At 55.6% G+C, this 16,436-nt stretch overlaps 3 protein-coding genes across 3 annotated transcripts in view; all 3 read right to left on the bottom strand.

Annotated features, from left to right (window-relative positions):
- Positions 1–5,863, bottom strand: part of CLPTM1 (CLPTM1 regulator of GABA type A receptor forward trafficking) — a 30,146-nt gene extending 24,283 nt beyond the window's left edge. Inside the window, exon 1 of the mRNA XM_040634137.1 lies at positions 5,770–5,863. Within this exon, the coding sequence (XP_040490071.1) occupies positions 5,770–5,841 (72 nt within the window). The 5' untranslated portion in view covers positions 5,842–5,863. The remainder of the gene's footprint in view (positions 1–5,769) is intronic.
- A 4,212-nt stretch (positions 5,864–10,075) lies between these two features.
- APOC2 (apolipoprotein C2) lies at positions 10,076–10,833 on the bottom strand. The gene is made up of 3 exons (XM_008684452.1): positions 10,719–10,833; positions 10,391–10,550; positions 10,076–10,166 (listed from the first exon to the last, which is right to left on the bottom strand). The coding sequence occupies exons 1-3, from the start codon at positions 10,771–10,773 to the stop codon at positions 10,076–10,078; spliced, it is 306 nt and encodes a 101-aa protein (XP_008682674.1). The 5' UTR covers positions 10,774–10,833.
- A 1,384-nt stretch (positions 10,834–12,217) lies between these two features.
- Positions 12,218–14,218, bottom strand: APOC4 (apolipoprotein C4). The gene is made up of 3 exons (XM_008684450.2): positions 14,109–14,218; positions 12,852–12,981; positions 12,218–12,383 (listed from the first exon to the last, which is right to left on the bottom strand). The coding sequence occupies exons 1-3, from the start codon at positions 14,182–14,184 to the stop codon at positions 12,218–12,220; spliced, it is 372 nt and encodes a 123-aa protein (XP_008682672.1). The 5' UTR covers positions 14,185–14,218.
- Between the last annotated feature and the right edge of the window lie 2,218 nt (positions 14,219–16,436).

The raw sequence follows: 16,436 nt of genomic DNA, 5'->3' as shown, positions 1-16,436 counted from the left end.
CCTCCTTGGGATCACAGTCCAGTAGGGGAGCCAAACAGTCCCCAGACCGGGATGATCCGGAGTGGACAGGGCGGGGATATAGGATCCCAGAGACATGTGGTCCAGCCTGGAGGTCAGGGAGGCCTTCCTGGAGGAAGGGACCATTGGAGCTGAGGCCTAAAATACAACAAGGGGACAATGCAGAGGAGGCAGCAAGTACAGAAAGGAAGGGGAAGGACACAGTCTCATGGTGAGGACAGTCCACACTGCTCCCTGAAGCCAGAGCCCGGGATGCAAGGTGGCTACTGGGGACAAGGCAGAAGGGTGACCACGGCCAGATTCTGTAAGGCTTGGGTTTGTCTGAGAGGTCCTTCCCTGGGCAAACACTTCCTAAGGCCTCCTCTGTGGCCAGCCCTGTGTGGAGCCTGTCCCTGCAGGAGCTCCTACCCAGCAGGAGACAGACGCAGAAAAACACAGCGAGAGTGTGAGCCACGACAGAGGTCCGTGCCACAAACAGCACACGCTGCCCTGTGGGGCCAGAACCATGAACATCTCCATTCAGCAGCCGGGCAAATGGAAGCTGAGGGAGGCTAACCCACTTGTCTAGGTCACTCAGGAAGGAAAAGGTCAGCAGGATGACAAGGGGGTGGGTAGGCCAGGGAGGGCAGGCAGGGCTTCCTAGAAGAAGAATCTTCACTCAGAAACAGAGAATGTCATGATGTCAGGAAGGGCCCGAGATGGGGAAGTTCTTCCCGCTCCTTTCCTTGCACCCACTGGTTCCCAGATTCTGTCCTCCTCCTCCTCCCAGCTCTGTCCCCTCACCACTCAGCCTTCAAGAGGCAGGACCAGGACTGTCATGGTCACCGTTGGGCAGAACCACTGCCCAGCACAGAGCAGGGGTTCAAGAAACACCTGTGGAATCAACATGTGCTCCCTGAAGGGCGTGCCCCCAGCGCCCAGGCCCCCCACACCCACGCCCCTCCAGGCCTCCACCGCCCAGCCGTCCCCCCACCACAGCCCCAAACCCGCCTCTCGCCGGCATTTGTTATGCCCTGTCCCCTTCACCAGCAAGAGCTTATCCCTGTATCTCCCAACGTGTGGGACACCACCACGGTAAAAGGTGGGGGCTCTGGGATCCAGTAGTTCCTGGCTGTGAGGTCTTGGGTACGTCGCTTCCCCTCTGACCCCAGGGCCAGGTTGTGAAAATACTGGTGTGTTATAGACAGAAAATATTCCCTTCGTGTGTTGAAAAAAGTATTTCCTGAGCACCTACTGTGCGCTAGGCTCCATGCTAGGCAGTGACCAGACAGCTCTGGGCTGTGTCCTCCTGGAGCTCAGGGTCCAGAGGGAAACACACCCACGAACACTCAACAGGATCATTCAAACTGGTAAACAGGAAAAGTGCTCTGGAGGAAAGAAGCAGGGGCAGATGATGGCTACTAGGGTGGGCACCGGGTTTGGATTAGGTAGTCAGAGGCCTGCCTGAGGAGCTATTTTTGACATTTGGGTGAAGGGCATGCTGGGAGAGGGACAAGTTCAGGGAAGTGGTTGGCTGGGGGGGCAGGCAAGGTCAGAGACAGGCACAGGGCCCCCTCATGCAGGGCTGGCCTTGCTCCTGGGAGCACTGGGGGCCAAGTAAGGGTTTCCAGCAGGTCCGAGCTGATTCCCGTCAAGAAAAAGAAGCTAAGGCCAGGCTGGGATTTGAACCCATGTCTGGTTGACCCCGAGGTCTGTTCTCTTACCCACACTGGGGGACAAGCTGGCTGGAAACCCTCCCACAGAAACGTAAATGGAAACCACAATGAGAAGCCACTTCACCGTGCTGGCCACAGTCAAAGTGATGGACAATCACAAGTGTTGGCGAGGGTGTGCAGAAGCCGGACCCGCTGTGTCCTACTGGTGGGCAAATGGAGCCGCGGCTTTGAAAAATACAGCAGAGAATCAAAAAGCGAAATGTGTGGGGCGCCTGGGTGGCTCAGTCGGCTAAGCATCTGCCTTCAGCTCAGGTCATGATCCCAGGATCCCAGGATCCCACGTCAGATTCCTCGCTCGGCAGGGAAACCGCTTCTCCGTCTACCCCTCCCCCTGCTCTTGCTCTCTAACGCAAGCGCTCTCTCTCTCTCAAATAAATAATCTTAAAAAATATTTTTTTAAACAAAATAAATAAAAATAAAAAGTGAAATGTGCACCTGCCACACAAACCAGCAGCCCCACTCCTAGGTCTCTACCCGACAGAAAGGAGAACGTACAGACATGCAAAGGCTTACGTGCAAATGCTCACCGGGGCATTATCTGTAATAGCCAGAAACAACCCCATGCCCCTCGATGAATGAACGGGGTAGTATCCATACAATGGATTGCTACTCAGTCATAAGAAGGAGGCCTGCTGGGGGCAGAGTGGCTACAAAAGGGAACGGGAAGGTTCTGAGGGGATAGGGACCGGATGGTGGCCATGGCTGAACTGCGCCACAGCACTGAACGCCGCTGAACTCCATACTGACAGCAGGTGAACACTGTGTTATCTATTATACTTCCAAAAAAAGGTAACTCTTCTGTGGCTTCTACTTCCTTTGGAGTAAAGGAAGGCAGAAAGGCAAAATCTTCACGTTGACCCCCAAGTCTTGGCCTGATCGGGCCCCCTCCCTGCCTCTCCACTCTCACCGTCTCCCCTCATTCACTGGCTTCAGCCACATGGCCTCTTCACTGTTCCTTCATACAGCCAGGCATCTGTTGCCGTAGGGCCTTTGCACTGACTGTTCCCTTTATCTTCTGAGAGGTTCCCACCCCTCCATGTGTGCATCTCTCCCTCCTTCCTCTCCTTCAAGTCTTTATTTAAATGTCACCTCCTCAGGGGCCCCTGGGTGATGCATCAGCTAAGTCACTGACTCTTGGTCTCAGCTCAGGTCATGATCTCAGGGTTGCGGGATCGAGCCCCACGTGAGCTCTGTGCTGAGCAGAGCCTGCTTAAGTTTCTCTCTTCCCCTCTCTGCCCTGTCCCACGCTAGCTCTTGCTCTCTCTTAAATAAATAAATCTTAAAAAAAAAAAAAAAAAGTCACCTCCTCAGAGAGGCCTTCCCAGACTACCTTGTTTAAACTGCAACCCTCTTAGCCACCCCTCACTTTCTATCCCCTTCCCCAGCTTTACTCTGCCCACGGCACTTATCACCATCTGACCCGCTATATATATTTCTTTTTTCATCTTACTGTTTTCCTGTCCATTCTTCTATCCCTACCACCCAGCCCTTAAATAGAACATGAGCTCCAAGAGGGCAGGGACTGTTCTGTTCACAGCTGTAGCCCCAGCATGAGCCTGGGGCCTCGCACGGAGTGGGGACTCAGTATACATGAGCTGAAGGAATGAAGGGCAGGGCTGAGGGCCTGACCCCCTGGCTGGAGAAGCAGGCTGTCAGGGGCATGAGATGCGGAGGGTCCACCCACTCTGCGCTAGGCCCCACAGGCCCGGGGAGGGCATGGTGGCTATGGACACAGTAGTGACTAAGACACAGTTCCTCCTCTGGGACCCACATGTCCAATCTCACATGCAATCCACAGAACCACTGGCTAAGGGGCCCAGAAGCAGCTGAGACAATGAGGCTGGGCTGGGAGCGTGAAGACAGGCTTTCCAGCACATCATCACCGACTGCCTTGATCCACCATAGGAATTCCAGCCCGGCCCGGCCCAGCCTCTGCCTCGACATCTATTGATTCCACAAACACTGGGCACCTGCCCTGTGCCTGGTCCCAAGCTGGGCAGTGCAGGGGACACACTGTTGACCGCGACAGTCCTGGTTCTGTCCTCCAGTGGCTCTCAGTCCAGCAGAGGAGACAGGCAGATGGTATAACCCAGAGCGGGCAGGGCTGGGACAGGCGAGCCCAGGGGGCCGTGGGAGCCCTGACCCCATCGGAGAGGGTCAGAGAAGGCTTCCTAGAAGAAGGGACATCTGAGACGTACAGAACTAGTAAGGACCAACCAGGTAAAGAAGGGAGAAGTATGTGCAAAGGCAATAAAGAGAAAGCAAGACACACTGCTGGAAATAAAAGAGCCTCACAGTGGCCGACACTCCTCTCACCCAGTGGTTCTCAAGCAAGGCTGATTTTGCCCCCCCTGGGCCCCACCAGGGGACATTTGACAATGTTTGGGACATTTCTGACTGCCACAACTGGAAAGGGGTATATGTGCTGACATCTAGTGTGTAGAGGCCAGGGATGCCGCTGAACATTCTACAATGCACGGGTCAGCCCCCCACGACAGAGAATTAACCAACCCAAAATGTCAATAATGCTGAGGCTGAGAAATCCTAGTCTAGTCTGAAGAAAATTCAGATCATGCAAGGCCTTGAAGAATTTGTACTTTACCCTGAAGACAAAGGTGTAAGTCTTGAAAGGTTTTAAGCACAGGTGGGACAAGAGAAAATCAGGGGGTCCCTGGAAGCCTGGCAATGGGGGCAATCTGAACCCTAGTCTCTCTGATCCACTCCCCCCCCGCCCCCTTTAATTGACAAAAACTCAGAGGGGGGAAAAGACCTTCCTTCAGCGGGACCAGGAAGCCCCTGATGACACGTGTCTGAGTCTTTACTCTAGAGCTAACTCAACAAGTATTTCCTGAGGCCACCCCCACACCAGGCCCTGGTTACAGATGCCGGACCAAGCACATTGGGCTCTATCACACAAATCTCATCCTGGTGTCCTTCCCAGGTGATATTATTTGCCCCTTGTCTGGGCTCCCTCAGTCTCTGTAACAGACGGTTGTCACCACCCTAGTCATTCAGGATTATAATTCTCTACATGTCAATCTTCTCTCCCACTCCACTGATGGCAGGGACATGGCTGGAACCATCTCGGTGACCCATCCCATGGTTGGCCATCCTGTCCAACCCCTCCACTTACCACTTGAGAACTGAAGCCCAAAGAAGGCAAGGAACTTGTCCAAGGTCACATAGAAAGTCAGCTTCATTCTTCCCTCTCAACCTGCACTCCTCTCCCCTGTGCTGCCTCCCACATGTCAGTGACATCCCAGTGGGTGGGTCGACAGCACCTTGCTGTCACTCCATCCATTCCCGAAACGCCTGAAGGATGGATGACTGAACTAGTATGTTCTGTAGCTTTGGTTTAGTTGAGGCAGCAATGGATCAGAAGTGATCAGCACCTGGGCTAACTCCCCCGTAGGATTAGTTTATGCTGAAAGCACACACATCCCAGTCCTGACCCCCCTGGGCAGGCAATGTCTGGTCACTTCTACATGGAATGAATCCCAAACCCAACCTGGGTGACCTTCTGTAAGCGCCTTAGTCTCATTCTTCCTGGGATTTCCGTCTGTAAAGTGGGTCTGTCGGCCTCCACAGCCCGTGCCCTTACCCACGATGATTACCTGACTTCCCCAGAGCTAGAAAACGCCCAATTAATCAATCATTGCCCACATCCCAGACACTGCAAGGGAGACCCTAAACGCCAGTCCACTTTAGGAACGGTCTTGGAGCCTGGAATCGCAGAGTCGAGAAGCAGGGCGCTTGGGTGTAAGTCTGCGCCCCTCCGCGCCACTGTCTCCCGGCTCGACCAAAGAGCCTGGTGGCCGCCCAGCGCGAGCGTGCAGGGGACCCGGCGTGCAACAGGGCCCCGCTCCCCGCACTGTCCGGCCTCCAGGGCTCCCGGCCCCGCCTGGGCCCGGTACTCAAGGTCCCTCTGGGCAAGGAGCCCCCAGTGCACCGGATTCCGCGAGAAGGGGCAGGACACGCCCCGTGGGAGGCCCCCCGGGTGGGGAAGAACCCCTCAGGCCCCTCTCGGCCTCCGTACCTGACCGGAGCCGCCTCCCCCGGCCGCAACCACGGCGCTGCCGGCCCCGTCCGCCTCCTGCGCCGCCGCCATCTTCCCGCTCCGGGTCCCCGCCCCCGCCGCCAGCCCCGCCCCGTCCCCGACGGCGCCAGCGCGATCGCGCGAGATTTCACACTTAGCCCGACCCGCCAGCAACCGTATCCGGCAAGAGCGCTTAAGCCACGCCTCTCGAGAGAGCCGCTTCCGGCTAAGAACGAACCAGCCCGGCCACCGTACTCCGCCTCCTCTCTGCCACACGCTTGTTTTCATCTAGTAGACGTTCTCTCTGCTTTGAACTCCCGGATTTTCTCGGCCAGCCTAGGAGCTTCCCACAGGCTCCACTCCCTTTGCTTTCTCGAGTAAGACCGCCTCTTCCATTTATGTGAGCTTGTAGGCCATCCTGCTCGCCTGGCCGATTCTTCGAGGCCTTTCCGTTTTCGTGTTTCTTGAGCTTTCCCGGCCACCGTAACGCCTCAAAACGATCCCCCAGTGTTGCATGAACCTCCGTGGCCACCGTACCCAGGACTTAGAGGGCGGGCCTTTTGTCGGTCCCGTCGCCTTCAGATCCCTCTTCCTAAAGCAAACCTTTCTTTCAAGTCCCCTTAGGTTAAGAATTTTCCCGTGCACTCGGAATTACTGTATCAGGGTTCTCACAGCCGCCAGCCAGCCCCTCCCCAGGCTTTCGGGTCACTTAGTTTAGCCCGCACGCGCGTTCCGGGGTGATCTTTGCTTCCTAGCGAATTTCGCAACTCTGGACTCTGCTTCAAGGGTTCTAAGAACGTCATCTTTTTTTTTTTTTTTAAGCTATGTATCTTTGTACAGATCCAAGCCTGGACACGTGTTGCGAGACCCCTGGCCTGGGGAGGGTGGTGTGGAGGATCAGAAAAAAGTCTGTGACCGGCTACTAAGCCTTATCTATGAGTTGAGTGGAGGTGTGACCTGGTTTAAACTCTGGTTGTGCTACTGACCTTCTAAATGATCCCGGACAAGTGACATACCTCTTTGGGGCTCAGTCTCTTCCTCTTTTTATAAACGAAGAATTTCCGTCCTGCTTGTGTGCCGTGGGGGTTTTGGAAAGACCTGGTGAGATCACGAATGTGAAGCACCTACCCACCCAACCCCACCTCACTCTTAGCAAGCGATCAATATCTTGCACTGTTATTATGGACCTTACAGATTACCCGAAAGGGAGAGCAGGCTTTGCAATGGGATTCTCCAAGTATTTATTTCTCATTTTACTATCTACTTCCTCCACCTATCTCTCGGTCCCAGTTCAGTAGTAATATCACGTCCTCCAGGAAACCCTCCCAGGACCCCAGGCTGTGCAAGCGCCGCCTCCCAGTCTTCCCGGTTCCCTGGGCTCCCCAACCCCATCCCTGCCCACTTTATGTCATCACTGTCAGGGATGGGTGTGGTATGTCTTGCCCTGGGCGGGGAACCGAGGGTTAGTCATGCTCCCTGCCCTGCCTCCAGCACTGCCCCAGGAGATGATTGCTAAGTGGAAGGTCGATGACCTACCTCTGAGGACCAACACAAGGGCAAGAAATTACCTTAGAGAATGTTTTTCCCAGTCCACTTCACTCACAGATAGTTAAGGGAAGCAAAAACAAGTCTGTGAAATTGTATGCCCAAGGGGTGCCTGGGTGGCTCAATCGGTTAAGCGTCCGCCTTCTGCTCAGATCATGATCCCAGGGTCTTGAGATCGAGCCCCTTCTCGGGTTTCCTGCCCTTCTGCCCCTTCCTCCCCTAGGTTGTGCTCACTCTTCGCTCTCAAATAAATACATAGGAATTTTTTTAAAAAAGGAAATTTTAGGCCCAGTTGTTAAGTCTAGGGATGAAATGAACGTATTGATTGAAGTCCACCAGACAAGAGGCAGATTGAGATTTGTGGGCCTCTTTTTTAAAAAAGTACAAAATTACATGCACAAGCCTAAATAGAGGACCACAGAAAGCCCAGGCAAGTGAGGGGCTTTAGAGGGGTGCCTGGGTGGCTCAGTCGTTAAGCGTCTGCCTTCGGCTCAGATCATGATCCCAGGGTCCTCGGACGGAGCCCCACATTGGGCTCCCTGCTCAGGGGGGAGCCTGCTTCTTCCTCTCCCATTCTTCCTGCTGGTGTTCCCTCTCTTGCTGTGTCTCTCTCTGTCCAATAAATAAATAAAAATCTTTTTTAAAAAAATTGAGGGGCTTTAGAAACGTAATCTGCAGCGTCACTGTAACCCCATCTCTGCTTTCAACTCTAGATACAAATTGCTCCGGTCTGCCCTCCTCTCTCATAAACCACAGAGTCCTGATCTGTTGGAGCACGAGGGTCTCTCAGCTAGGCTGGGACCTTAGGCTCCCTCTGAAGCCCTTCCCCATGTCTGTTGAGTGACCAAATAAGTTCTTCCATTTCTACTAACTGCTCAGTGAATCACAGCCCGCAGCCACTCTGTCGTCCACTAGGGGACGCCCAACACCAACCAGAGGCTGCGATTGCAGCTTCTAAGGGAGAAAAGGACTGGAGCCCTACACTTTCGAGTCCTGAGGGAAAAGGCTTGGGGGTCCAGACTCCTGAGTCCGAGGAAGAGGAAGTCTGGGGTCCTAGACTCCCGAGTTCTGGGGGAAGAGGCATCCAGGGGCCTGGACTCTGGGGTCCTAGGGGGAGTGGGACTGGGGTGGAGGCCTGAGAAAGGAAGGAGGAATCCGGGAAGGGCACCAGGATTGGTTGGAAGCCGAACTGGCCTGGGCAGTGGTTTGGTTTGGCTTGAGTCCGTGGGAAACAAGTGGACAGAGCTGGGATTGTTCCTCTAGGGTCCCCCCTCCCCATCACCCCCTGGGTTTGGCAGCCTCAGCTCTTCCCAGGCCCTGGGGACTTGGGGGCATTTCCCACAGCCCCTCCCCAAGGCCCCTGTTTTCTACTAGACTCCCAGCTGCCCATCCTCAAGACCTGGGAAAGCTGCCCCAAGAGCGCTGAGAGGCCGGCTGGAGGTTAATGCCAAGCAGAGTAGGAGAAACACAGGCCCTGGATCCTCAGAAGCCAACAGCCCCATCCCTGGGACCCGGAAGTCCAGGCCCCCAGCCCTCTACCTGGGGGCCCCAGCACTGTTCTCTCTGTGCCGCCTCTGCTCCTACTTGCACACCCTGTGCTTTTTGCCTGCAATTCCCCACTACCCGCATAGCCATTTCCCAACCACCAACCATCCTGCGCTGCCGATGCCAATAGGAGACCAAGCCAGTACCCCCCTCCCCGCCCCCACTTTCCAGCAACAACAGCCCCAACCACACTGCACTGTGGTGCATCCCCTGGGACCAGCCCAGCCAGGTTTTCTAGGGGGCCCTGTTCCCTGTCCAAGGGGATTGCACCAGGCCTTGATCTCTTCACTTCTTCTTTTCTTCATTGCACAAACTGCTGTCTGAAGTCATCTTCTCCCTTGGTCGTCTTGCTCATCCTCAGCCTCCCCCCCTCCCACCCCCCCAGCGGCTCTGTTTGTGGCCTCCAGACGGAACAGAGCTCCTGATCTTGAAAGGGAGCTCAGAAGATGTTACCACTGTTGCTAATAAGGAGAGAGCAGCTAACTAACGAAACACACCACACAGCTGTAATCACTAAAGCTGCATGGAATTGGGCCCAGACCCAATCAATAGCTCTTTGAAGGGCCACAGAAAGCGGGACTCTGTCTTTTCCCTGCAGTGTCCCCTGGGCCCAGCAGGGTCTCAGTAAGTACATGTTGGACCAGTGTATAGGAATGGTCACAGAGCACAACTTTTGTAGATCAAGCCTCTTGGGTCCCAGACAACCTGGGCTCTGACTTCCTATGCTCAGTAGTGACCTCTGGGCACCAGTCTCCCTCTAACACGGGATGCCTCACTGTGATGCACGTTTAAAAGATACTCCGAGGACGTGGGTAGTGCCAGAGGCCACTGGAAGTTAGCCGTGTTCATGGTTTGTCATTTTACGTATGAGAAAGCCAGACCTTGGTGAAGGACGGTCTCTAATTTTGTTGTTAGGGTTATTCATTATTATTCACCTCTTTATTCCCACTGACCAAGTTCGGCCTACGCACGTCCAATGGGCACTCAACAACCATTGGATGGACTGAATCAGTCCCCCCATCTTGGCCCCTGAGGTCTTCGAAAAGCAACCACATGGAAGAAAATAAATGGTTTTTTAAATTAATTTATTTATAAGAAGACAGACTGGCGTTGGGAGCAGGATGCTGGCAGCTGCTGAGAAGTGGGGGGTAGGTCAGAGGAGCCAAGGGGTTGTGGGGTCTGGACTCTCCCTTCCCCCCTGGTCGGGGCCCAGCTGTTACTGCTCTCCCTTCAGGATAGAAAGTAACTGGTCAGTGAAAATCCCTGTGTAAGTGCTCACAGCTGCTGTGCTTTTGCTGTACATGTCCCTGGAGAGAGAGGACAGACGCTCAGAGCAGGGAGGAGGCTGGGAGTACCCCGAGTCTAAGGGAGAAACAGGCTGGGGGCCCAGAATCATGTGTCCTGTGGGAAAAGGTAGCTGGAACCCAAACTCTTGGATACCTAGGGAGGACAGGGCTGGGATCTCAGAATCCAGGGTTCGGACAGGGCTGGGGGCCAGAACTCCTGGTTCCCAGTGGGGGCGGGTTGATACCTGATTTTCTCATCCATGCCATTCAGGTATGACTTCTCGTACAGGCCCTGGGCGGCCGACTTGGCTGTCCCCCAGTAGCCATAGAGTGATTCCTGCATCTGGCCAAGCAGTGTGGAGCTGGTGGCTTCATCTTGCTGGGGCACATGGGCCCCCTGGACCTCTGCAGGGGGAGAGTGTGTTAGGAGAGCCAAGGAGCCTGCCCCAGGGGACATTGAGGCAGGGAAGGAGGGGGACCAGGAGAGGGTCAGGTGAGAATTGGACTGGGAAGATACTTGGGGCTCATCTCATCCCCCTCACAGACCCCTCCTCCCCTGCCAAAAACACTCACCACATCCCAATACCAGGAGGACAAGAAACAGAACCAGAAGGTATCGGGCACCCATGGCTTCAGAAGACCTGGAATGCTGAGAAGGCTGTGGGGCAGGGTCATTGGTGACATCTAGTCCTGGGGTCCCCCCGAAGCCCACCAAACTCAAGAGGAGGGGGTTGGGCTTCCCCTCTCCCCTGCCTCCTCCCAACCCCCGAGTCCAGTTGCCAATGCATTGGCTTGGGCCTCACTGTCTCACATTTTATGATTCTACTCCTGATTCTCACACCTCTGTTCTAACATCCATTCATTCTCTCAAGAAGCATTTCTTGAGCACCTAACCGTGTGTGCCAAGCACAGCCCTGACCTTCCACAGCCCACGTGAGAGAGAAATACAATCAACGATATTAAATGAGGGAAACATACAGCATGCTGTGGGGTGAGGGCTACAACTACTGTGGAGGGGGGAGGGCGTGTCACGTGGCCTGGGAAGGGCGTGGCAGAGGGCGACACTTCTGCTGAGACCCTGTACGAGGATGCACCTCACAGACTCAGTGGGCACGTTTCTGATGCCCTGGGCCCTGTTCTGCGTGCCTTCCATCTGGCTTCACCCCCCCTCCTCTCCCTTCCCCCTCCCTCCCCCCTNCCCCCTCCCCCCTCCCCCTGTGACAGAAGCGCTCAGCTCAGTGAGTTCAGTGCTCAGGCCCACTGTCATCTGCAATTTGGAGATGAGGCTGAGATCTGACCCCGAGGGGCATCGGCACCGGGAAACAGTCTAGGATTCTAAATTCCACCCCTCCAACAGAGGAATTGAACGTTGGGACTCTTGCAGGTTTCTGACATAATATTATCTTTGCCCCCTCCCCGCTGACCCTTCCCCATTTCCATCTTGGTCCCTCTCTTACCGGACTCTGGCAGGCCGTCCTCACGGGCTCCACACGGGCACAGAAAGGCTTTATAGCTCTTGAGGTCCACCTCCCCGTCCACAGCCACCACCCCCACCTTGTCCCCTAGGCCAAAGTCCAAGCCAACAGGGCCGCTGAGGGGGTGGTGCAGGGCAGAGAGGGCAGTGACTGTCCCCAGGGTCAAGCCCCAGGGAGCCCCTACTCTGACAACTGCCTCCTGAGAGAGACAGGCTGGGTGGGGGCTGTGAAGGCGTTGGGGGTTCTGGCCACCCACCAGGAAAGGGGTCTGGGGTTTCCCTCACGTGGGAAGCAAAGTCAGAGCTCTGAATGAGGGGTCACCGTGGGGACCTGCTGACCTCCTCTGCATGCCAGCCTTCCCCCTCCATCCCAGACTCAGCTGTCTGATGTCTCCTTCCCCCCAGAAGCCTGCAGTGGTGGGTCTCAGGGCTGGGGGAAGGAGGTCATCCCCCTGACTCCGTCCCCTCAGGGCCCCCCCCCGTCCCCCCCCCAGGTGTCACTTCCTGTAGTCATTAACTGCTGGGGGTGGCCACAGTGGGAAGGGACTGGGACAGGGACACAGAGAAGCATTTCTTTATTGCGGACGCTGCAGAAACTTTAATTCTGGTCCCCATTCCCACAGAGAAGCCGGGGGCACAGATTGTGGGCCCGGTTCAGAAGGCTGTCTTTGGAGCTGCGGAGCCAGGCCTGGGTGCGGAGACTCAGGTCCTTCAGGTGGTCATCATAATAGGTCTGCACAAAGCCCTGGAGAGCCTCTGGTCCCCTGTAGAAGAGGGGACATGACGGTTGAGACCCCAGCTACCCCCAAGACTTCTGCTGCCCCATTCACCCCTCCTCTTCAGAGCTAGAAGTGCCTGCTCTCAGCTCTTACCCGTCACTCTTCTCAGACCCAGAGGTCACAGCCTTACCACTCAGAACCCAAGAGTTCCGGCCCTGCCCCTGCTCCCTCTGACCCAGGTTCTCCCTCTAACCCAGGAGTCCAGACCCCCAGCCCCTCTTCTTTCAGACCCAGGAGTCCAGACCCCAGCCCCTCCTCCCTCAGACCCTGGAGACCAGACCCCCAGCCCCTCCTCCCTCAGACCCAGGAGTCCAGACCCCCAGCCCCTCCTGCCTCAGACCCTGGAGACCAGACCCCCAGCCCCTCCTCCCTCAGACCCTGGAGACCAGACCCCCAGCCCCTCCTGCCTCAGACCCGGGAATCCACCCCCCAAGCACATCTGCACACACTCACCAGAACCACTGCCATTTCTCTCTGGTCCTGGTCACCAGTGTCTTCACCTTGTCGGACACCAGGCTCCAAGAACTACTCGCTAGCCCCGGTTGGGGGCTCGGGGATTCTGTGGGCACAGCTTGCAGGCATCCTAGATGGGACCAGAGGGCCATATGGGCAGGCTGGGACCTGAGAATCCTTCCTCCTCCCTTCCCCACCGTGCTCACCATCACTGTCACTCCTGGTGGCCCAAGGGCAGCCCCTTGACGTCCGTCATGGCTGCCTTTCACCTCGTATGTCCCTTTGACCACTTGTCCCCCTTTTAGCCATCAGTCAATTTCTTGTCACCCTCTGTGCCCACAGCCCCTCCTGTCACCCCTCTGTCTGTCTGTGGTGTCCCCCCTCAGTAACCCCACCTCTTTGACCCCATCCCCCTCCTGATGCCTCCTTTACTACCTGATCTTGCTGCCCCCTTGGGTCTCCTGTGACCCCCACACTGTCTGAACCACGTCTGCAGGCAGCGGAGGGAGAGCACAGGAAGACCCCCAGGGATGGAGGTTGGCAGGGCTATGCTGTTCGTTTCCCCCAGGGGGCTGGGGTCCTGCCTCAGATCGCAGTTGACCTCCTCGTACACGCCTGCCTGTCCAGCACTCACGCGCCTGGGCAAAGCGTTGCCTACAGAACCCAGCCTTCACATGGACACACGTGTTCGTGCATGTACAGAAGCACCCGTATGACCTTCAGAGTGCCTCAGCCAATGACTGAGCCTCTTCCATACTCAGTGTTCCCTTCTGTAGAATGGGATAATGAGAGCGCTGCCTCGGGGTTACTGGGAGAAGTCAGAGTGACCATGCATGAGGCACTTGGGAGGGCACCTGGCACACTGGAGTGTTAAAATTTTAGATGCATGTGCAGAACGCAGACAGGCTCACATACCAACACACACAGACACCCTCACAGCGTCCACACACTCATATCTTTTGCATAAAAACCTGTGCACACAAAACTATATATGCTTGTTCACGGACACACGTTTACCACAACGTCATGTTCTTGTGCAAATACACACACCAACGCACACCCTCGACCACGGTCATTTGCACCAGCCCCATGTGCACACCTCACACGCGGCCACCACCGACACGTTCTCCCAGAAACGCACACCCATCTCTCCACGACGAAACACCCAAGCTCCATAACCACGTGTCGGCCAACCTGCACGCCCTACACCCCACACCCCTGCAGGGGCCCCGCAGCCGCCCATCCGCTCCTCCTCACCCACAACACAGGCCAGGACCAGAATGCAGAAGCAGAGGGAGGGCAGGGCCTGGGGCCTGAGTCCAGGAGGCAACATTTCTGGGGGTTCTCGTTCCTCCGTTCCTCCTCTGTTCCTCCGTGCTCAGCTCTCCTGGCTGGGGGAGGGGGAGGCTGCACCGAGCGAGCAGAGCCCTCCCCTGGCTGCCTCCCCACGCCCCTTGGCAGGGACTTCAGAGAGAGGGGCCCAGGTGACAGTGACAAGCAGAGGCCTTGCCCGCCCCTGCTGGCCTTCCTCCTTCCTACCCTCCCAGCGCTCTGGCCTGACAGGGGAAGACAGAAGGCTCTCCGGCCCCCTCCTCCCGTAACTGGGGTTCAAATCCTGGCTCCACCTCACCTACTGGCCTGGCTCTCTGGCTTCAGTTCACGCCTCTGAAAATGGGCCCACAATCCATACTTCCGGCAGGATTTCGATTGAATGAAATGATACGAGGAAACATCTTGGCAAGGACCCTGGTGATGTGGTGCTCACAGATCATGGCTGTTTATGATTCTTCTCTTTCTAAGATCCCACGGGCACTGGGACACGCTCTCACCAGGTGACCCGCACAATTACAACTCCTTCCCTGGGCTTCCGGGTTTTCATCTGTAAAGTGCAGATGCTCGCAGGCCCTGCCTCCCAAAGCCCATGGGAAGGCTGGGTGAGGCCCCGTGAGAGAAAGTTCCAGGTGCACGGAGTAGGAAGTCGTCAATATCAGGCTCAGGCCCAACACCAGGCAGAAAGAAAATGAGCCTTTTTCTCCCAGAGGTTCCAGCCATGAGCCAGGGCACACGGTTCAGCCAGGGGACCATGGACTGGATTCCTCAGGGCAGGGCTGGCAGATAAAACACAGGACGCCCATTTGAATTCAGATAAATAATAAGTTTTTCTTTTAGTATAAGTATGTCCCACGCAATATTTGGGAAGTATACTAAAAATTATTTGTTATTCGCCACAAGCAGGGGGAGCGGAAGGCAGAGGGAGAAGGAGAAGCAGACTCCCCGCTGAGCAGGGAGCCTGATGCGGGACTTGATCACAGGACTCTGGGATCACCACCTGAGCCGAAGGCAGACACTTAACCAACTGAGCCACCCAGGGACCCTGGGATCCCGTATTTTCATGCGGTGAATCCGACAACCCCACCTTGGCCACAACCTGAGCAACTCATACAGGAGTACCCCCACCTTTTATTATTATTATTAATTATTTATTTATTTGAGAGAGAGTGCAAGCATGAGCTGGGGGAGGGACAGAGGGAGACGGACAAGCAGACTCCTCGCTGAGCACGGAGCCCAACCCGGGGCTCGAACCCAGGACCCCACGATCACCATCTGAGCCAAAGTTATCACCTAACTGGCTGAGCCCTCCAGGTGCCCCTAGTAGTCTCCCCTTACCCACAGTTTCGGTTACCCGAGGTCAACTAAGGTCTGGAAGCAGATAATCTGACACTACCCCAGCAGGCCAGCACTCACCAAATACCACGTCGCAGTACCTATGTCATTCCCGTCACGTGGGCATTTTATCATCTCGCATCATCACATGAAGAGGGGTGAGTACAGTTCAACAAGGTATTCTGGGAGGGAGAGAGAGAGAGGGCACACTCACAGAACTTTTATTTATTTATTTATTTATTTATTTATTTATTTATTTATTTAAAGATTTTATTTATTTATTTGACAGAGAGAGAGAGACAGCCAGCGAGAGAGGGAACACAAGCAGGGGGAGTGGGAGAGGAAGAAGCAGGCTCCCAGCGGAACAGGGAGCCCGATCTGGGGCTCGATCCCAGAGCACCGGGATCACGCCCTGAGCCGAAGGAAGACGCTTAACGACTGAGCCACCCAGGCGCCCCTCACAGAACTTTTATTACAGTGTATTATTATAACTGTTCTAGTTTACTCATCATTACTGTGTCTAATTGACAAGTTAAACTTTACCATAGTGTCCGGACAGGGAAAACCAGTAGATGGAGGGGTTGGCACTACCTGTGGTTTCAGGCATCCCCTGAGGGTCTGGGAATGCCGCCCCCCCCCCAGATGCGGGGCAGCTACTGGACCGTTTCATGCTGACCCATCAGCTTCCTTCCTGCGGAAAGCTGCTCCCCCCAGGGGCCCCCGCGGGGGCGCCAGCACACAGTAGGTATGCAACAAATGTGCCCCGGAGCTCCCGGCTAACAACAATGGGCAAAATGAAACCGCTGGGGAAAAAACAATGAAAGCTGAGAGCTTCTGTTCGGAATGACGAGAAAGTTCCAGAAGTGGATGGTGGTGAAGGTTGCAGAACAGTGTCAATGTACGTAATGTCGCTGACGGGTA

Source organism: Ursus maritimus, unplaced genomic scaffold (genome assembly GCF_017311325.1).
Source record: "Ursus maritimus isolate PB19 unplaced genomic scaffold, ASM1731132v1 scaffold_19, whole genome shotgun sequence".
Lineage (NCBI taxonomy): Eukaryota > Metazoa > Chordata > Mammalia > Carnivora > Ursidae > Ursus > Ursus maritimus.
Note: the sequence above shows the minus strand (reverse complement) of the source record. Positions and strands in the feature narration are given on the sequence as shown.

Excerpts from the sequence above, each read along its gene's own strand:
- APOC2 (XM_008684452.1), bottom strand. The coding sequence starts at position 10,773 with ATGGGTGCCCGATACCTTCTGGTTCTGTTTCTTGTCCTCCTGGTATTG. Across the intron at positions 10,551-10,718 it reads CCTCCTGGTATTGGGATGTG|AGGTCCAGGGGGCCCATGTG; the intron begins GTGAGTGTTTTT and ends CTCCCCCTGCAG. Across the intron at positions 10,167-10,390 it reads GGCATGGATGAGAAAATCAG|GGACATGTACAGCAAAAGCA; the intron begins GTATCAACCCGC and ends CTCTCTCTCCAG.
- APOC4 (XM_008684450.2), bottom strand. The coding sequence starts at position 14,184 with ATGTTGCCTCCTGGACTCAGGCCCCAGGCCCTGCCCTCCCTCTGCTTC. Across the intron at positions 12,982-14,108 it reads GGTCCTGGCCTGTGTTGTGG|GATGCCTGCAAGCTGTGCCC; the intron begins GTGAGGAGGAGC and ends GGTCCCATCTAG. Across the intron at positions 12,384-12,851 it reads GAGAAATGGCAGTGGTTCTG|GGGACCAGAGGCTCTCCAGG; the intron begins GTGAGTGTGTGC and ends CCTCTTCTACAG.